This window comes from Urocitellus parryii, chromosome 4 (genome assembly GCF_045843805.1).
Source record: "Urocitellus parryii isolate mUroPar1 chromosome 4, mUroPar1.hap1, whole genome shotgun sequence".
In the NCBI taxonomy this organism is placed as follows: Eukaryota; Metazoa; Chordata; class Mammalia; order Rodentia; family Sciuridae; genus Urocitellus; species Urocitellus parryii.
In genome coordinates, this window is record NC_135534.1 from 73,969,625 (window position 1) to 73,992,351 (window position 22,727).

General features: G+C 35.6%; 1 protein-coding gene across 11 annotated transcripts in view; it reads right to left on the minus strand.

The window, feature by feature from the left end:
* Dlg2 (discs large MAGUK scaffold protein 2) overlaps nt 1-22,727 on the minus strand; it is a 2,013,368-nt gene that overhangs the window by 544,767 nt on the left and 1,445,874 nt on the right. For all 11 annotated transcript variants that reach the window (XM_077797652.1, XM_026384678.2, XM_077797650.1 and 8 more), the window contains one exon: nt 19,812-19,936. In XM_077797652.1, coding sequence (XP_077653778.1) covers nt 19,812-19,936 — 125 coding nt within the window. The remainder of the gene's footprint in view (nt 1-19,811; nt 19,937-22,727) is intronic.

Below are 22,727 nucleotides of genomic sequence, written 5' to 3' on the forward strand. Positions count from 1 at the left end.
AACTGTGATTTACTTTTGGATTCCTGGTGTCTTGTACACATTTGTTAATTAAGAAAGAATGAACATCATGCAATCATGCATGGCCTCTAAATCTGCCCCTCTTTTTATACCTCTTCAACCTGCACTAGGCATGTCACTGAATTTCATTTCATGTTGTTTTCTTTCTTTCAAATGCCCTCATAACCAAAACCAGCCTTAGGAGAGGGCGAGCTCATACTCCTCGCTTTTTGAAATGTTTCCTAAGCACTCAAGTCCTCCTTTGTCCATAATGCCTCAAATACAAATATATGCTAGATTCTCATCAAAAAGCTACAGATTGATTTGATATCTTGCAAAGCCTAAACTGATGAGGACCATACAGTAAGAAATATACTTTAAAATCTTGGGTCTGATTTCCTATTTTCCTCTATTCTAATTCCAGATACTGATCAGTGTATTTGGAGTTCATAATGACACATTTTCTCATTCTAATTCAACTTAGCTTTATGGTATCAATAAACATTTCAGAAAAGAAAGTTGAGAACCACCAGGAGCATGGTATGATGGAAGAAATCCGAGTTATAAACCAGATATGAATTCTAATCCTGGTTCTTCACTTTCCCATTAAGTAATTTTTCTCTCTGTATTTTAAGTGGGATTCAGTGATTTTAAAATTCTCTTCTAATTCTGGTGTTCTATGAAACTAAATTTAAGGTCACGTGAGCCTGGCACTTGTCTACGTGGAAGTCTACAGTGCACTCGGAAAGTATCAAAGGGCCAGACTATCCACATTTCCTCCCCAAGAGACACCCTCTCCTTCCCCTTCCATCTTCAACCAAGGTAAGTCATTCCATTACTCAAAATGGAGGATTTCTTTTCTCTAAGCCACACATCTCACCTACCATAATTTATACTTTTGGATTTCGGTTTTTTTCCTCACTTATTTTATTTACTTCTTGATCTTATTGTTAATCACTTAAATTCTGGGGGAAAAAAATGCCATAACTTGTTTTATTGCCTCTAGCTTTCTCCATATAATTCCCCTTCCATTTTATTACCAGAATGATGTTATTGAAATATAAACTTAATTGTTTTATTCTATATTGAATAATCCTCAATTACTCTCTATAACAGATTTTTAAACATTGAAAAATTCTAAGCAAAGAAGCTCTTTCTTCAAATTAAACCTTCCTTAGAAGCCAGATAATGAACATTCATAATGTCTTATCTAATAACAGAAAAGGTAGAGTTTCCATAATTTCTACAGCAGGGAAGAAATGAAAATCAGAACATAGCCTGCTGAAAGGCCCTGTTTGTGACCCTCAGAGGGCTCGAGGGATCTAGAGTCAGAGTGCCCTATGTGGCAGGGAGAGGCTAGTAAGTGTAGGAAGGAATCCAGCAAGCCTCTTTGTCCCAGCTCAGTGTCCTGATACTGAACTGTGTCTGCAACGGGGTGCCTTTCTCTAATTCACCTAAAGGCTTCTTATGGGCTACAGACAGCAGTGAGCATAGATTTCTGTGCAATGTAGATTGAACCCACTTGCCCACAGACCTTCACTTAACACACAAGTCTTTCAATAGTCTGCTACTATTCACTTCTGAGCACCTAATGGTTCTAAGGAAGCTGGGGAAAACTTCTCAGAGAATTTGAGGTAGCTAATCTGAAGGTCAAAAGGAAGATACCCAGGTAAATAAAGAAAGGATGAAGTGTTCCTTGCATAGCTTAGTGGCTGATGAGGTGAGGAACAGAAATCAAGCTATGAAGGGCCCTTGTTTTTTTGTTTGTTTGTTTTTTAGATTTTTATTTATTTATTTTTTAGTCATACATGACAGTAGAATGCATTTTGATATATAATACATACATGGAATATACATACATCAATCATATTGTCTATTCTATTCTGCTGCCCTTATGAAGGGCCCTTGTAAGGCATGTTAAGGAATTTGGGCTTGAACCTAAGGGCAATGGAAAGTGATCATTCTGTGCAAAACTAGAATAGTGTTATAGAAGAGCTCTCCAAGTACAGTGTGGAGATACACATTTGATTAAACTTGGAGGGTGGAGTTAGGGTAGAAAAAGGCAAGGACTGTGGCTAAATGTTGCTATAGAATTCTGATAAAAGCTATGTAGCCCAGAATAGACTACTGGCAGTGGTAGTCAGGATAGGGACTGGTGAGGGGGAGGATTAGTATCTACTAGATATGCTGACAGATTAGACTTAGGAGGAAAGAAAGAGAAGAAATATTTTGTTTATTTCCATTTATAAATTATGAGTCACTTGGGGGAGAAATTGTACCTCATTCACTTTTGCATGTTTAGTGCCTCAGATGGCATCTGGCACAGAATATATGTTTGATAAATAAGTAAATGTAGACGTGTGGAAGTTAGTCAATGGCATCTTGCTGCCAGTATCCACACCAACCCCACAAGAATGCTGTGTGTTCTCATGCCATCTTATCCTTCCTGCTCTAAAGACAGTGAATTCAAATTTAATCACCCTAACAAACAGGCTTATTTGCATTAAAACAAAGAGCTCCAGTGAGAGGGTAAGGTTCAAACAAAAAGAAATGATCCCTAGCAATAAGAGATCAAATACTAGTTGAAACAAGTATGTGAGTATTGTAGTATTCATACACATTCAACCAACATTTATTGAGCATATGCTATACATTGCCAGGTATGGTGTAGATGCTGAGGATACAATGGTGAACCAGGAAGACACTAGCCCTTGACACAGAGAATAGGGAGGAAGAGATCTAAAAAAAAGCACACCACAGGATTAGCAGCCTCTATCATGTACCCATAAGACCAGTGCTAGACTGTGCGTGTCATCCCAACTTTATACTTTAGGTTTTAATGCCAAGTTTGTGTTTATTATTTGTCTGATTATATTAATTCTTATAGTTTCCACAGAAATAGGAGGAGAAATGATCCATAAGCAAGAATTCAAGTATATCATGCTGCAAACTGTTTGCAAATATTCCCCTTGTTTTAAACTGTTCTTTACTTCCAGGAGTATAAGAGGTATTCCCTAATGCCCCCCAGACCCTGAAATGTAAAGTATCTTACAAGCCATCTAATGAGTTTTGTGCTTATATTTACAGAGGACAAATATATACTTGATGGCAAGTTATTTTAATAGTCTCTGAGATGTTTAAGATATTCAAGAGGAGATTTTTAGCATTTTAAAAATTCTTAATAAGATAAATGTCAAATCTCATGGCAAATAAGTTCACTAGTTGCTATAAGGAATTCATTTTGAGCTTTTGTGCAGTTCAGTTAAAAAATGAGATACTTATGTTACTTAATTCATTTGTTTTCTCTTATTTATTATATTCCTTCCTCTAGAAGGCAAATTATATGACAGAAGAAATCTTATCTGTAACTTTTTTGCTACTAAGGGTAGTAAAAGTAAGGATTCCTTACATGGTAAGGTACCATCCATCTAAATTTCCTTATTTCTTTGTTTCTCTCACTGTCCACATCCACATCAGCACTACTGATTGCTTCTCATTCCAATATATTCCCCAGTCAATCCACTTCTCTTCATATCCACTACTCCCACTTCCACCCAGACATGTTGATTCACAGATTCTATTCCTATTCTCTGTAATATTATTTATGTGGAAGCTTGGGTCCAAATTTTGAAATTTAAGTCAACTGGTGTACTCATCCTTTGCTTAAACAATGCAAACTCTGCCTGTATCATTTAAGAGGCAATCCAAGGCTCTTATCCACCATATGAAATCTTGGCTTCTACTTACTCTGTGTTCTCTTTCTCTATCACTGTCCCCTGGCCCTTCTCTCCAGCCTCACTGGTTCTATTTCTATTCCTAGGATACTCCTGGCTTAATTCTGCCTTAGGAGACTTGAACTTACTATTTCCTCAGCTTTGAGAGAATTTTGCTTATCTTTAATCTGCTATTTTGTTTTGTTATCAGAATCTTTCCTTAAGATTCTTCTCTTCAGAGAAACTTAACTTGATCACTTAATTCAAAGTAATCACTAGGCACTCATCAATATATCACTTTGCCTTTTTCTATGCATAACACCTATTATTTTGGAATATTTTTATATTTGTTTATGTTCTGCCCAACAGATTAAAATATAAGCTCCTTAGAGCAGGAACATAGTCTTGTTGAATATTTTATTTTTAGTGCCTATGACAGTGAGTGTTGAGCCCATAGTAAGTACTCAATAAACAGTCAAATAACAAATGAATTGTTGAATGAATAATAGTTATACATAGTTTAGATTTGGCTTCCTATCAATAAAGCATATGTAATCTTCCTGCCCAAATTTGAATTCTGATAGCTCTAACTCAAAGACCTTCTTAAATTCAAACCTATAATTATTGGAATTATTTGGAATTGGCAAAGGTTGTGAGCAATTCTCTATACAGCAGATAATGCTAAATTGCCTGAAGGTACTAATTTTCAAGGGTAGATGATTAGCAATGCTGCTTTCTGACCTTTTCTGAGCTACGATAATCAGCTGTTATTGTTTATGTGATTTCATAATATCCACACTCCTAACCTCTTCCTAGGCTAAATCACATTTCATAAAAACAAACTCAAATTAACTTTGTGATGAAAACTGATGACCCATTTTCAGATTAATGGTGACATTCTGTGATTTCATAAAACCAGAGCCAGAGAACTGGTGTGTGTAAATGTATGCTTACTTCCTTACACTTTTTCTCAGCTGTGGAGATATAATTCAGAGGCCTGCAGATGAAGAAAGGTATCTTGCTCACAAATACTTTCTTGATTTTCAGTTATTGGGTTTCATTGAAAGTCATAATTTTTTTTTTTTTTTACATTTGAAACACACAGAAATCCCATTGGTGTCAGTGATTCATACTTTCTGCGTGGCTTTATAACTGTTCATGAGACTTTGTTTTGGAGCATGGCAAAGTAGGGGAGTCTATGATGGACAATTTCATGGAAGACGGTTTTAGGTAACAGGGCAGCAGGGGAGAGAAGCTTCTAAAAGATACAAGAGAGCCAAAATCAAAATCACTCATTTCCTAGGTGATAACTGTAGTAGCCTTTGTTACTAACTTCTATCTCTCTAGCTGTTCAGAAAGAAAGCATTACATATTAGCCTTACAGTTTCTCCTCTTGTTTTTTTGCTTGTTTGTTTGTTTTGTTTGTTATTTTGCCATCTATCACTTCTATTCATGTTGCTGTCTCTTGATCCTTATGTTACAATTGTTGGACAAGTTTTCAACCCTAATTGAACCTAACTTTCTACCTTCTTCAGTGCCTTTTCCAGAGCAGCTGAACACTGAAGTGTAGAGAAAACCCTCAAATTAAGGGACTCACTATAAATTTATGATCTCCAAATGTAACACTGCCCTTCACCCTGGTCAGCTTATTTCTTTGCAAAGGTGATTTCCAAACCTTTCTTTCTTGAGTCACTTCTAGTAAATAAATTTGGGACAGATTGAAATCTGTTCCAAAGAAAAATGAACCTACCTGATGAAAAGTCCATCAGTGTCTTATGCTAGATTCACATATCTCACAACATGAAAAACCATGTTCTACTCTATTCCTATTATAATGGATCAAGTGTTCCTTCTGATTCAGAAGAATTCACATCTTTTAAAAGACCTCACTGATCACTTAGATGTTGGAGCCTACATCTTTAAACCCAGTTTTTACTTAAGCCATTCTCTGAACAGTCAAAAACACATTTTGGTATCTCCTATTTTTAAAAATCAATTAACCTGGCAACTCGCCTTGCTTACCATTCTGTCTCTTTCATCTTCACAAATCACTCTTATCAGAAGAGCTGTTTACAGTCCATTTTTTTTCTTCTCTCTTTATTAAACTCTGAGCCCCTCACAATGCCCCTATCAAAAATAACATGGAAAATAGCCTCTATCAAAAATAACAAAAAATATTCCTACTAAATTGACCAATGTGTTAGATTTGGCTAAATCCTGTGTAATCTCTTTAGTCTTCTTGGAGTATCTCACAATAATGTGAAGTTCAACTGTTCATTCCCTCATTGAAATGCTCTATTATCTTCCATGATTCTGCTTGCTCTTGTTTTCCTTTCTAACATTCTGGTTACTCTTTCTTATATATTCATTTTAGTTCTCTAGTGTACTGGTCTTCATACGTATAAAATAAGAAAGAAGGGGAAAAAAAAAAACAACCATGCTCCATTTTGCATATTTCAAGTTGACATCTAATTTTTTTCATCATAAATTTAAATAGTATCAAAGGATGTAATTTTTGGCCTACTTTGGACTGTGAAATTCTATTTTTTTCACATTTACATCACTACTTCAAATATAACCAGTGGAATTATATACATACTGATTTGAAGTCCATGCTCACAATTTAAAATATGAATGAATAAGATCTCAAGTACCTAGAAATTTACATATTTCTTTTTTCTTCCCAAACTATGTTTCCATTCTCCTTAACCCACAGAGTTTTATCCTAATACACTTTTATGTTAGAACATCTTCTGTACACTATTCTAACATTGTTATATGAAACAAAAATGCATGTTTAAATAGTCTTCTGGTTTTTTTCCCAATTTTTCTGTGACCCTAAAACCATATATTCAAGATTTCTACAAGATTGAAATCTTGAGTTATGATAATTAATATCATAAAATCAAAATAACTAAAGGTATTATGAAATTCAATCTATAAATCTAAAATAATAAAAAATAAAACTGTACTGGGAATTCTTCTCCTAAGGGGATAAGTGGAGCTTTCTGAAATTAGCTCCTGACTCCATAGATTAAAATAAATTAAGATTAAAATAAAGTAAGAGTCAGAAATCCCTTCTTCATTTATATGGATTGTCAGAGCTTGGAAATCTTGTTTATATAAGTAATTAATTGGGAATGGGAAGAGAACTTTGCATTCCTTCTTCCAAGTTATAGGCCCTAAATCCTATGATCTATAGTTAAAATTATTTTAGTAATCTGGCAACCAACACTTTTCAATTTTCTTAAAGCAAAAAATGAAACAAAACAAAAAAACAACCAAATGATTTAATGAAAGAAAGAATTTGTCACACAATTTTTGATTTCATAGATTTTTTTTCACTCGGACAGTAATGTATTAGGTTTTTTTTTTTTTCCTTTATGCCTAGAGAAATTAGCCACAGTAAAATTTGGAATGGAAAAGATATCTACTTTTCCTTTGAAAAATGGTACAATAGTAAGTATGATTTGGAAGCAGGAAAGAAGTGCCACCACAAAGCTACAAGCTACTTCTCAGATAGGTCAAATTAAAGATCTGGAAATTAAGTGCTGTAAATTTTTTCATGTACTTATAGGAACATGCATTACTCAAATTTAAAAACCTCTTAACTTATAACCCAAAGTTTGAAACTCCTCAGTACTTAATCCCTGGTCCTTTTTATTTTATACCTTATTTTTATCTTATAACTTTTCAAAGCAATCTCTTAATTCTTTTAGCTTTAACATTTTTTCAGTATCATTTCTAACCAGTCTCTCAGAGTTCCAAATCTGTATGTCCAACCATTTCTTTGCTATCTCCACTTATTCCTTATAAGCATATGAAACTTAATATTGTCCCAAATGGAACTATTCAACTTAACTTTCAACTTTGCTTCTCCACCAGTCTTTATAACTGGTTATACTCCATAGCTCAAAGTCATCCTTTAGTAATTCAACTAGATGGTGAATTCTATGCAACCAAAAATATACACACAGCACCTCATATGGAGCCTTAGACAGAGAAGGCATAGGTGAATTATTTGAAAGACTAATACTTTTTCCTCACTTCCTATTCCTATTAATTATGAATATTTAACAAGTTTATTCCTTATTTTTAAAAAACTGCATCCACTTCTCACTGTCAATATTCAGTGATAACCTAAATTATTACAATACTTTCTTTTTTAAAATATTTTTTCCAATTTATTGTTTTTTATTTGTTCTCATCAGTTATACATGACAGCAGAATGCTCCTCGATTCATTGTACACAAATGGAGCACAATTTTTCACTTCTCTGGTTGTACATGAAGTAGAGTCACACCATTCAAGCAATCATACATCTACTTATGGTAATGGTGTCCGTCTCATTCCACCATCTTTCCTACCCCCATTTACAATAGTTTCTTAAACTTTTCTACCTACAAGTACTATCATCAGCTAAGCCAAACTCCCACAACAATCAGAGCAACTTCTGCCTAGGCAACAATCCCATTCAGTCATTTTTCCCATTGTACATTCAAGATTTTATATTATTTTTAGATGGATAAAAACCAACTACTTACTATGGCACTCAAGGCTCTGTCTTGTTTTTTACCTGCTCACTTTCACATTGTGTCAGTCTACCCTATCTCACCAGGGACAGTCCCAATGACCTCTTCTCAATTCCTTCTTAGGCCTTTGGAAAGGCTCTGTCAGCCTAAAGACTCCCCTGGCCTATTTGCTTACTCTTTATGTCTTGACTTAATTATCTCTTCTCTCTGCCTTGAATACTCTGGACTAGATTGGGCTAAGCTATTGACAACCTTTCACAGGACTATGTATTTTCCTTTTATATCTCTAAATTTATGTTAAAACTATGCTGCACTGGAAGGTCTTTAAAGGTGCAGATCTTTGTTCCCTTCTCTATTCCAACTCCCAGTTCCCTGATGGGAGCAAAAATAACAGTATCTATGGAAGTTATAAATAAAATGTTGAGGGGCAAAATGGCAGAGTCTGTCCACTTAATTATTTGCTTTATGCCTTACATTCATTACATCGTGCAATTTCCAAACTTTAAGGACATGCCAAAGAAGGTGACAGTATATCAGTCACTCAAAAATCTCTTATCCACAACACTGAAAATCCTGAAACTACCTTTTCTCACTTCCCGCAAAGAAAATAATTACTTGGCTCATTTCCTTTTCTAAGTCATGTCTGTAGCTAGATGATTTGATCTGAATGTCAGATCATTGTGTGGGAACACAGAAGAGAGAGTTCATGGCATAAAAAGCAGCTCTGGTACTCTTACAAATGGCACAAGTGATTAATCCATAGGATGTCTCTAAATGAAGCTCTGAAGTATATGTGATATAACAATAATCTGTACCTGGGATAATGACTATGAAAGAATTTGTCGATGTTTTAACACAGACATTAAACATTCAGTAGACACGAACAAAAGCAGTGCATAATGCATTCTTTAATTCACTGTCTTCTGAAAGGAAGATTGCTTTTCCTTTCTTTTTTTTGTGTGGTCTACCTTTCACTTCAGTAATTGGCTGCCAAATTAGGCTATAATAATTAAAAAAGTTAATGGAAGGCAGGGAAATTATAACAACATTTTAATTATTACTGGCATATTGTGAGTTATAAATTGTGGCCCTGATATCTGTGCTCTAAATACCAGACTAATTTGCCAACACAAAATGATCTGGGGCAAGTTCAAATAACACATGAGTTTTCACAGATCAATTCTAGGCCGCTGAGCTGAGGATGACTTGTATGTTGTCTTAGCTTGAGTGCTGGAATGATACCAACACCAAATATTTCCACCTCTCTAGAAGATGGTCTTATCCAGTGCAAGCTGTTTTTCTTAATTTATGCATACTAATGTAAATGAAAATTTCTAGTATATGATTTAAAACAAAACAGTTCAGGCATGGTGGCACATGCTTGTAATCTCAGTGACTCTGGTGGCTGAGGCAAGAAGATACTAAGTTTGAGGCCAGTCTTAAGACCACAAGCAACTTAATGAGACCTTGTCTCCAAATAAAAAAATAAAAAGTGCTAGTCACTGGTAAAGCACCCCTGGGTTCAATCCCTGGTAACAAAAATAAAACAAAATTGAAACCAACCAACCAAACAAACAAAAACAAACAAATGCTAACTGGGAATACTTAAAACAACTAATTTCAAATCCAGATATAAGTGAGTAACAACTATCCTAGGAATACTAACCTGGATTCTCTAATTAATCTGTCATATTTTAAAGTCCCTCAATAAATATGTCCATTACAGTGTAATAAAAACTTAAATGTTCAAAATATGATAAAAGTTGAATAATGTTATATCCATATGGCATGAAATTTTACAGTCGCTCAAACTAATGTTTACGAAGTATTTTTTTTTTTTAATGCAAGGAAATGCCTACACAGAGATACCAAATGAAAATGGCAGGACAAAATGTTCAGCTATAAAAAATGTACTGAAAAGGAAGAAATGTGATAAATAGGTCATTTTGGTGATGGGATTATGAATAGTTCCAATTTAGTGTTTACATGTTTGTATTTTCCAAGTTTTCTACAAGGAATATGCCTTACTTTATAAACAGAGAAATAAACTATTTCAAAACCAAAATTATTTAATATTTGTCATCTTTTTTTGTGTAGGTTTGTACAGCAACTAGACTGGCAATCTACACTAGTCATTTTCCAAAGACCTCAAAGAATTTGGGTGCCATTTTGTTGTATTTGTATTTTTAATTTTTAACCTCACAACATGGGAGATTGGTAGGGCTTTGTGATTTTTAAATGTACATTGAGTTATTCATCTGCTGATAATTGTAACCATGTGTTCTTATGAAAAAAAATGGCTCTTGGAGTCAGAGACAATACTTTTTTCATCCATTTGCAAATAATTTAACATCTTTAAGCTTCAATTAGCTTTTGAAAATAAATTTAAAAATGATCTTGTTAACTCTAAGTTTCTACTATGTGTAAGGAACTGCTAGATATGAAATAGTGAATAAATAAAATGATTTGAGACACACAGAATGATGGGTGCATGGAGGGTACTAAGGGATTCCCCATATTTTCTTACCTCAGATGTAACTGTTAAGAAAATAATTTTTATCTAAAGCAAATAAATGAGGTATCATTAAGAAAAAAATTTATTCTCTATTAATTTGGGATGAAGCCAACATGACTACCATGAAACTTAACATGGGAAACTCTAAAAAGCCAAGAACTCTACCAATAACACATGTATTTGTTCATTTTATTTTTACTGAGCCCAAAACTCAATGTGCATGTTTCCCCTATGATACTTGTCAGTTTATATGTAAAGAATTAATGCCCAATACTGATCGCTTCACGTACCGTCCACAAGGCCATGGGGGAGACATTTACCTAGGATTTACTCCCATCTACCCTAAGAAACATACTCTGGAATTTCTTCACCAAAGGCCTGCAGTGGGCTCCAGGTGGCTTCGGTAGTTATTTATACCTCTTTCCCAAGTTCATGTTCCCAAGAGTTAAAGAATCCTAGGCTCCAAGGTGGTCAAATGGCAACTATTTGCAGAAGTATTAGATGGAGATTGAGTGTGCAAATTCAAGTGTCCTAGGCATACACCCAGGATCCCTCATGTTGTAGGAGGCTGCGAGGGCTAGGTAGCTCAACATACAGGGAGGAGCTCTAAACTGAAGGCTGGGGCCTCCTCACACTGTGCTGAAATTCCCTGGTATGGAACTCTGAAGAACCTAATTTCTAATTGATCTAATTTCTAACTTGGCTTTCCAACCCCAGCTTCCTCTGGGAAACTAAAATAGAATGTGTTTTTCTGGGATGGAGGTGAGGATGGGAGTGGGAAAGGGTGGAGGGTACTGTCTTGTGAGCAAATATTGTCTGACTCGAAGTCACTCAGAAAATGGTATGGGAGATTTCTTTCTGCTATTGCCAGTTTCTGCCAATGTCTAAGGTGAGCTTGGTGCTTACCACTGTATGAGCTCAATATTGAGTGATAAAGACTTTTGTTAACCAACATTTAGTCAGGCTCCTCTAAGTCCCTTCCCAACCAGGCTTTGATCTTAGTTGTCCCTCCTGCCAATCCTGCAGTGCTCAGTTTTAGCAAGAATCCTGCTGAATTTGTTTAGAGATAATCCCTTACTCTTTATATATCATCATCCTTGCCTGCTTTTAGCAATAATCCCATTAGGTCAATTTAGAAGCAATCTCCCCTTGCCCCTGATGTTTCCTCTTAGTAATTTTCCATCTATTGAAATTTACCCTGCTCTTAGTCTTTTAAATCCCCACTTCTGCTTGTTTTATTTAGAACTGTGTCCATTTCTATGTTGAGGTCTCATTTTCCCTACTGTGATAGTCCCTAAATAAAATCTGTTTTCACCAGTTTAACTACTGCCCAGACCTGCTTTTCTTTTTCTTTCTTTTTTGACAGTACCTCTAACATCTTTATGATTTGGGCATCTATTAAGCTAAATTGTAGGATGTGATGCTGCACAGGTTTCCCACATTATTAGACCTTTCTAAATAATGATATAATTTGAAACTGCTCAGAAAAAATGAATTCTTAAAAATAGCTAGGCTACCTTTGAATTAGAAATCAGGAGATAATTTGAGTATATTTTTCTACTTTCCCCTATCATTTTGTTCTGGTCTAGATCACACAGAACTGTTTGCTATAATCAATATCTAATGTAGTCTCAGAATATTCCAATGACAACACTTCTTCTTAGGAGACTGTTAGAAATAAATAAAAGCAAACACCTTATCAGTATTTAAGGATGCAATCAGGTCTTTGATATACAAATGTAGTGAGGAGTGGATCTTCTCTGAACTCTAGAGTCAGTCAAAATGAAGAATTGATTGCTTGGCCATGATAATAGCATTCTGAACTTCTCAGGTTGGTGAAAATCATCAGATGATTAGGATATAATTTTAAAGCTAAAAATTCCTGAAGATCCTCCACAATGTTCATTGTATGGAGAAAGATGCTAAGTTTGAGAAAGTTCTGTGACCTTCCCAATATCTCACAGATAGTTAGTGGCAGGAGTCTCCAGGTCTTTTGCTTTCACTAGAGCAGTGCAGTGTTTCTTGTTACCTTTCTATCTGAGCTGGAAATTTAGATCTACACCTGCTAACAATGCCAGAAATTGCTCCCTGTGCACAAAACAGGAGCTAGAATTGAATCAGAATTTTTTGGGCTTCATGGAACCAATCTTCGGGAATATGAACCATCACATCTATGTCTTAACAATTCTATTGTTCCTCTGTGAGGAATCAATATGCCAGTCTCTTCTTTATGGCGTGTAATTGGATAACTGGACCACAAAATACAGTCTGAAATAATCCTTCTAAATTTTAAAGTAATTCAGTAATTTATTTTCAGCCTTTGAAAATAGAAATGCTGATTTTCAAGAATTTTTTATACATTATTGATATTTGAGCAGCCAGAACACAAGGTCAAATATCTGTTAGTAAGCTTAGGAAATGGGAGCATGGTATAATATTTGCCTTCTTAAAAGTTAATTATACCATATAGACATGAAGCCCAAACAAAGAATTTTCTCTACTTAGTGAATAGATTTCGGAACTTCACTGAACTATATCTTTAAATGCACAATAATATAAAGACACTGGGAGCTTTCTGAAACTAAGGGGAAAACCCCTCAGATTTGTGAATAGAAATATATTATGCCAGAAATGAATGGCAGGGTATTTTGAAATAACAGCGTTAGTGTGATATAATTCACATACTTTAAAAATAACACATTTCAGCAGGTTTTAAATTTTTGTTTATTTTTTTTTTTCAGTATAAAAAGTAATCACTACTATCCAATTGTAGAACATTTTCATAACTTCCCCAGAGAAATCTCATATCCATTTCCAGCCTCTGGCAATAACTTTCTACCTATATGCATTTCTCTATTTGAGATACTCCATAGAAATAAAATAGTTCCACATATGTGACTTTTTGCATATGGTTTAATTTAGAATAATATTTTCAAGGTTTATCAATGTTTTAGGATATATAAACACATTGTTCCTTTTTTACCCACATTTTTATTGGTGCATTACAGTTGTACATAATGGTGGGGATTGTTATCACATATTTGTACTTGCACAAAGAATGACAATATAATTTGGCTAACATAATCAGATTATATTAGCCTGCACTTCCCTCCCTCCTCTCCTTTTCCTACCCAGTCCCTTTCCTCTATGCTACTGATCTCCATTTCTTATTGATAAATAATATTTAATGGTACAGATATACGACAATTTATCTATTGATTCATCCTTTGATGGACATTTGGATAGTTTCCTTCCATTCTTGTTGGCTAGAATAATAAATGCTGCTATGAACATGAATGTACAAGTTTTTGTATGGACATATGTTTTCAGTTCTATTAAATATATAACTACGAGTAGAATTGTTCCTCATGTGGCAGTTATTTATAACTGTCTGATGATCAGCCAGACTGCTTTCCCAAGTGGCTGCACCTTTTTACAGAACCATCAGCAGTGTTGAAGGTGCTAATTTCTCTACATCCTTGTCAACATTTGTTCTTGTCCACCATTTTGATTTTAGCTGTCCTGGTAGGTATAAAGTGGTATTTCAATTTAGTTTTGATTTGAAGTTCTTTTATGAATAATGATGTCGAGCATCTTTTTATATACCCATTGGCCATTCATATGTTTTCTTTGAAGAAATAAATATTGAAATCTGGGTAAGATGAATAGCACCTCCTCCATACCCTCCCTGCCATAAGAAATCCATGTTCTAAGCCCTGGAGCCTTCGAAGGTCTTACTTTATATGGAAAAGAGTCTCTACAGATGTAATTTAATTAAGGATCTTGAGATGGGGAGGTTATTCCAGATTATCTGAGTGAGTGCGTGTAATCACAGAAGACTTTATAAGAAGGAGGAACTAGAGTGAGAGAAGAATATGATGATGGAAGCAAAGGTTGGACTCAGGCTGAGTAAAGAGAAAAGTTCAACATGGAGAAGTACTCCAAGAATTTATCAATCTCTTATGCTATTTCACTTATTGAAAATCTTCTTTTTCCTTAAACCATCAGAAAAGGGGTTCTTGGGTGTAAGTTTCATACTGTGATGTTTGGAAATTGTTCTCCTCTTCTGCATGGGGCTTCCTTCTTATTTGTACAGAAATAAACATTAAATTTATGTTTTTTTCCATTTCTGAATTATATGCCTTCACGTGCTGATGATTACCAAATTTTCCTCCTATTTCCTTCTTTGTGTCTTTTGATCTGTTTTTCCTTCCTTTTTCTCATATTTTTATTTTTAAATCACTAGTGAATTCATGGACACACATTAATGAAATAATAAATGAATACATTACCAAAGGTGACTCAGAAGTTCAATATTGTGGCTTGTATACTGGGATGCATTCTTGAAACAGTGATAGGTGAATTTTCAACTTATCATTATAGTCAAAATTAAGGATAGTTAACATTATTCTGGTTTGAAATGAATGTGTGTTATTTTAGCTTTTATAAAGGCAGAACTAACCTTAGCTATAAGCAGGGAACTAATAAATTAAGTAATGAAGTTAAAGGAAAAAGAAAACAAACCTTTTCTTTCATCCTGTCTAGGCGTAGAAATGATTGTGTTCAGGGCTAGGAGATTAAATTGTGTCACTTGTCAGGAAACTGGCAAGCAGCCATCCTTTCTGCCTGCTTCTACACTTTGCTTTTGTGCTGTGGATGGGTTTAATAAATGCACTGTTCTGTAAAATGTCATTGCTGCATTACCAAGTGGAGGATGTCATGTGATAGCTCTTCCCCAGGATGACATATCAATATTGGTCCCTGGCAATCTAGGGACTTCAAGCTGCACAGAGGGCATTTTTATGATTCCGATACAAGTATAGAAATAAAAATCATTCTTCAAAGCATGGAAGTATACCTATTTTTCTCTGAAAGAAAAACCTAATGTTCTTTCCAAAATGTTCTTATTTTCAAAGATGTGTCATGCTCTCAAATTCTAGAAGGCAAAAAATAAATGACTGGTAATATTTATTGAAAATTTCATCTAACTGTTAATCAAATAAATGCAAAGGAAAGCAAAGAAATATACCTTTATTTTTCCCCTTGGAAAATAGCCCCAAATGATATATGTGCAAGCACAAAAAAGTACTGATAACCAACTATAAAACAGGCCATCTCTAGCATTATTGGTGGAAGTAAGGAATTAGACAAGGATGTGGTTATTGGGGGTCATCTTAGAATTCTGCCTACCACAGTTGTCACTCTTGGCTGCCACAGACTTGTGGCTCAGGTTCAGCATTCTGCTAAATGTCTGGCTCTGCAGATAACAATGATTTTGAGGACTTCATATTTTACTTAGCTCCTTCCTACCTTTCCTTCATTTAATCTTGCCATTAGGCTTCCTGAGATACATGCAGTGTACCAATGAGACAACTGAAGAACAGAGAGCTTAAAAAGAACCCCAAAGTCACAAAGCTAGGAAGTACAACCTGGAACCCAGTTCCTCTGGCTCCAAATATTATGTTCTTTTTTCCCCCCACATCTCTTTTCTGGGACAACCACTGAGACCACAGCTCAGTTCGAAGTCTGTTCTATTTACAGAAAAAGTTACTTCTCACTTTACCTGTACTGAAAGCCTACACTCTCACTTTATTTTGGGCATAATTTAGCATCCGCAGGAAAGTTTTATATAATGTTCCCAGGATTCCTAGAATGATGTGTGTGTGTGTGTGTGTGTACACATTTTCCATTGCTACCTAGAAGATCACAAATTTAGCAACTTGAAACAACACCTAGGTCCACTTTTTAAGTGGCCTTTAATTTCATGTCAGAGTATGACCTAGAGAAACAGGGATATGAAAAAATAGAAACAAGAAGCTTAAGGGAAGGATATAGAGGGTGAAAGGAAACTGAAGAAAATGTAAAAGGGATGAGAGAAAAGGGAATAGAAATAAGGAGAAAGAAATAGGGTAGAGGAGAGGAAATACTACTGAGAGGTATAGAGGTTAGAGGAGAAAAAGGATGGTTTAATGTTGGTAAAATTTAGTGAGCACCTACAATGTGCCTGGCATAGCTAAGGACTTAGGGGAATCTCACTGAATTCTCAGAATATTGAAGTTGTTATTACTATCACCATTTTACATTAAAAAAGGGCAAGTAAAAGAGTTTAACTTACCCAAGGTCAATTATGTTGGTATATAGACATTAGCAATTATATATTTTTTTAGAATTTATTGTAATGTTCTTCTTTTAGAACTAACAGTGAAATTAAAAAAAAAAAAAAAAAAAAAAAAAAAAAAAAACTCTTCAAAGCTTGTTGGTCCAGCCTCAAACACTGTTCTTGTTACACTGAGAAAAGTTAGATAGGCTTAGTTGGGGCTTAAGGGTGACTATTTTATAACAGTCATTTACAATGTTCATATTTGAGTCAATTGAATTCTAATTAAAACAGATCCCTAAAATGTTTTATTCCTCAGGTTGTCACTCTTCTGAGTCTCAGCGTCCCTCTATGTAAAATGTGGACCTTAGTCAGGTGTGCTGGCATATGCCTGAAATCCAAGTGGCTTGGGAGGCTATGGCAGGAGGATTGGGAGTTCAAAGCCAGTCTCAGCAACTTGGTACTAAGTACTGGGGATGGAGGTCAGTGGTTAAGCATCCCTGGGGGGTCAATCCCTAGTACCAAAGGGGGGAAAATGTGGATCTTGTACTATATTTTAAATCTAAAAATCTGTATTTAATGTTATACTGAAAGACTTTCAATTGTTATTCTTGAAATCTCAGATGTCCCCAAGCCATTCAAATGCAAGGCAGGTAGCCTTAAATGGGGAAGAATCTCAGCAGGGTAGCAAGGATCCATCAGAATGAAGTGGAGGCCCCAGTAAGTATTTTCCCTTAGGAAAGAGGCCAGTAGATTGGGGCACATATGTATTTTGCTGCTCCAGTTAGGACCACTGTAAAGAAATCTACAGGTTGTTTCTTGTAAAACCCTGGAAGGTATTGTTCACACACACTTTCCTAATCTTGGATCCAGGAAGCAGAGCAAGGACCAATAAATAATCAGAATAAAGGAAACTGTGGCTCAGTAGAAAAATAACAATGCCTCACACATAATAAAAGCTCAATAAATGTTGCCTCTCTTTATAATTTTCATCTTTACAACTAATACGGAGCTTTCAGAAGACCAGAATTCTCTTTATCTCTGTAGACATGAGATTGCCTCCAATGCTTGCAGATAAAGAATGGTGGCACTCTCAGAGGTGTCACTTTTCATTCTTAATTGAAGAGCATGCATGTGACATAGTCTGTTCTATCTCAAGCTGAGAGGCAGCATTTTTCATAGAGAAGGTCCACCACTTTCAGGTAAAGGGTTCAACTGATGATTGTGGCCCACTGATTTCTTCATTATTCCATGGTGACTCTATTGCTAAACTTTTAAAATAGATCTACTGCAGAGTTGAGTAATAACAAACTCAGTTCCCTCTGTGTTTGACTTGTGGAATTATACAGCCACCCAGGCTACCCACCCGCCTGCCTACCTGCAGTCCTTCCCTTCCTCTTTTCTTCCTTCCTTCCTTCCTTCCTTCCTTCCTTCCTTCCTTCCTTCCTTCCTTCCTTCCTTCCTTTCTCTCGCTCTCTCTCATTCTCTCTCACTCTCCCGCTCTCCCTCTCACCTCCCTTTTTCTCTTTCTTTGGTGTGGTACTCAGGATTGAAACCAGGGTGGTGGGCTGGGGATGTGGTTCAAGCGGTAGCGCACTTGCCTGGTGTGCTTGCGGCCCAGGTTTGATCCTCAGCACCACATACAAACAAAAATGTTGGGTCCGCCAATAACTAAAAAATAAATATTAAAAAAATTCCCTCTCTCTCTCTCTCTCTTTAAAAATATGAAAAAAAGAAAAAAAAAAAAGAAACCAGGGTGCTTTACCGCTGAACCACATCCTCAGCCCTTTTATTTTGAGATAGTCTCACTAAGTTGCTCAGGCTGACCTCACACTTTGAAATCTTCCTGCCTCAGCCTCCTGAGTCCCTGGGATTATAGGTGAGTGCCATTGTGTCTGGATCACAGCATCTGTTTGAAACCTCTCACTCTTCAACCTGGATATTTCCTTACTCTGAAAATAACTTTGTCAATTTGACTCGGAAATTCTATTGTCAAATAGAATGGATTTCCTTATGGAAGTGTTTCTTTTTGTTGATAGGAAATACAGGTATACTTGAAAAACAAAATGTAATTTGTCCTGTACAAACTGCAAGATGAAGCTGTCAAAACTAATCACTGCATCAGAACAACTAGATAGGGAACAAGTGTCTTTGGAGGATTCCTAAGAAAACAGCAAACGGGCTTATCATTCATGCTTAATGCAAAGCAGAACAAGGAAGGGATATGAAGTTTACATTGGTGCCATTCCTATGTCACCTTCCTGTGTAATTCCATGCAAGCCAGAGCCATTCTACTCTATAGGATTGCTTGTGCCATCTGACAAAGACTCTCCTTGATCAAATTCGAGTAAGGTTCTTCTGAGCCTTCTTCTCCACTAGGCCTCAACTTTGGGCTTGGTCTTTGACCTCCTTATTCCAGTTTTAGAATCCTGTTGAATTAGTTTAGCAAAAGTCCCTCACTCTTGGTAACTGATGAATTTCCTCATCCTCCACCGTCAATATCTTATCACTCTGGCCTGCTTTCAAAAACAAGAATCCTGTCAAATTCCCTTAGCCAGAATCCCCCTTGTCCCTGATGTTTTCTCTTTTCGATTTTCTATCCACTGATCCCCCTCCCCTCCTTGTTTATAAGTCCCTATTTGTCTTTGTTGTACTCAGAGTTACATATTCTTTCCCCTACTGCAAAGTGTTTCTTTCATTGTCTTTTTCTTCTTTTCCAGGGCTCGGGAAAAGAAGCCTCGCAGGTGTTGGCAATTACCAAGTACTCTACCACACTCCACTACTCCAAAATCAGTAAGTGGCAAGAGATCTGCAAAGTCATTACAGAAAGCTTGCTTTGACAACCTTCCCTCTCACATATAAGAGTTTTGTAGAATTATTATTCTCCAAAGGTACAAGTGTGTCTCATTGAAGCATCAGATCAACTTCCAAATAATTCTAATGTTTCAGATCTTTACCTGAGTCTGCCATCCTCTGCTGCAGCACCTCCGGGTATAATCTTCGTAATAAATATGCCAGGGTCATCTCCAATGTGGGGATTATCTGTCCCTCCAGCAATACTGAATCCCAGTCCAGAATTCCCCTGTAGAAACAATAAGCAGACATTAAGTGATGTGGGTGTCATCTAACACCTAGCCCCTTGAACTCTCTGTTATCATGTTACTCTTTAAATGGAAATCAGGTGACAGGCACTTTTGTATGCAAAACCATAAAGTGCATAGTCAGCTGACAAAGGAAGGTCAGGAAAAATACTCATTTGTTACTGCATTGCAGGAATTCAAGGGGCATTGCATTTTTGTTTTTTAAAAAAGTTTCCCTTATACAAAAATTAAAATGATCATTATGAATGGGGAAATAAAGGCTTATAAATTGTGTGTTATAAAAAGTCCTAGAGTCTTTAGAGTATCAGTTGTAAAATCATATATTCATATGAGAAATAATGGAAAGAAATAGACTATGTGAAAATATCTGATAGAATAGTGAAACGTGGGTGTTTTTGTTGTGTTACGTCTAGCTTTTTTTTTCCTAATGTGCATTATCCATTAAATAAATGTTTTCCTATGTAATATGGTTGGACTTCAGAAGGCAGGACTCCCTTCTTGTCAAAATACATGTGAAATATTTTCAACAACAAACAGGTTTCAATTTGTAGTAGTAATAGACAAGGCATGCAATAATGCTACAAAGTGTAAATTTCAAGAGTTTACATTTAATAAAACTTCCATACTTCTATAGATTGAGGAACTAACATCCAACACACATAAAACCTTCTAAAATTCGTATGTAAGGCATAATTAAATGTCTCCTCAAAATTCACATCCCATCTTACTTAACATATTTCTTTCGTGTTCTCTTTGAATACCTATCTCCATGGTTACATTATGTTTCTATAATTGTGTTCTGAAATTTTTCCAATTCATATTACATTTTAAGACCCTTCTGTATAGCTAGGCAGTCTTTAAATTTTCTATTTTAAATGGCTAAATAATATTTTATTAAGTTCCTATGCCATCATTTATTTAACTGGTCTCCTGTCACTTGATATTTAATTACTCCATATATTCTTATAATAAATATAGCTTACTACATTGATTAAGTTCCACTCTTGGGTAAAAAGAAATGAAGACTAAGAATTTAATGGTTAATCCTGAGTAATTAATTAGAACACTCAATTAGTTAGAAAAGTTCAATGTCAAGATAAAGTCAGCTATAACTAGATAGTTATATCACTGCAAATGTCAAAGTAATATTTAGCATTTTTTCTTGACTGAATTAGGAAAACTGAATTCCAGAAGGTTATTGCACAGTTGTATATTTATGTTGAAAGGTTGAAAATAATAACCCAGCCAGAGCAACTTAGATCCTCACTCTTTATATTTCTGACATCTTCTCTAATTCTGCTTGTTCTTTAAAAATTCCAAGTTCATTGAAGAGAGATGTTACTTAATAGCAATAGAGTATTCATTAGTTTTTAAAATATTTAACAACATCTCTGTGCCTGGCATTAGATAAGCTCTGGAGCTATAGCAGTGATGGTGTCAGTTTATGAGACATGTGAAGGGAAAGTGTGAGTGTAGGAGTATCTAAGAGGAGGACCAAATATGACTTAGTGACAGAGGGGAGAACACCAACAGGGAGGGGAGAACTCATGTTAAAATCCCTGAGGAGAGAAAGGGTATGTTAGGTCCAAGAAATAGACAGTGGAAACAAAGAAGGCCAGGAGGAGATGTAGAAGGGATAAATCTTAATCATAAGGATCAAAAGAACACAGCATATGAGAATCCATTTGCTGTGGTAAGTATCTATTAAAACCCAGTGACCCTGTCACTGTGGGTGGAGGATCCTACGTGACTGACCCTAATCCACTGAAGATTAAGAGCAGATGACCTCTGCTAACATGGATTTTCAGGCACAGCAGAAAAAGTAGTGATAGTCTGGCATCTGGTGATGAATACATTTTATACTAAGTAACCTTGACTGCTTTGTCAAGTATATAGCCATGGAGAGAGACAGCACATAGGTGACAGATAAGGCAGTTTCTCTATGATCCAGGGGTCTGGCGCACAAAAGGATGGGAAGATGATTTTCTTCAGAGTAATTTGTATCTAGTTCCAAGAACATCAACTGAAGCGCATTCCTCTTATTAGAGCTAATATCTCAGGGATTATAGTTTCTTGGTTAATGGGGGTACGGAAAGAAGAAAGGAAGCAGAGATTGGGAGGTACCCAGATGCTTTCCCCTAATATTATCAATGTTTGGAGAGAGCAAGAAAAACTTCAACATTTGAGAAAGATATTTACAATCTAGTTCTTAGCCTTGTTCGCTTTATTTTCAGCTTCAGATTTTAGCCCTTGGGAACACTGAACCAAACTACCAGCTCTTACCTGCAGGAAACACACTACACCTCTTCTCTTGGCCAGGATGAGAGAAAACTCATGCTGATTTCTCTACCAGAAACTTCTTATCTCCCATTGCTTAGCCTAATTCTTTACATTTTCTAAGCTACAGTCCAGATGGCATGGACTCCAGGTAGTGTTTTTTAAATTTAATTTTTTCTTACAGATTGATAAGTTGTAATAATGGGATAGAACTGGTGATATAATTTTTAATATGATTGGGAAAGAATGAATTAAACCATACCTTCAAATATTTAATATTTTCCTCTGAAGAAAACATTAGAAGTTTACTTTCAGGAAAATGGAAATATATAGGATGCAATTATGAGCTTTACCCACCATACTGTGCAATTTTTCTGAGCTTATTTCACTTAGCATAATATTCTCTAATTCTATCCATGCTGTCCCAAATGATAGGATTTCTTCACTCTTTCCTTTTCTTTCTTTCTTTCTTTTTTTTTTTTTTTTTTTGTAGTG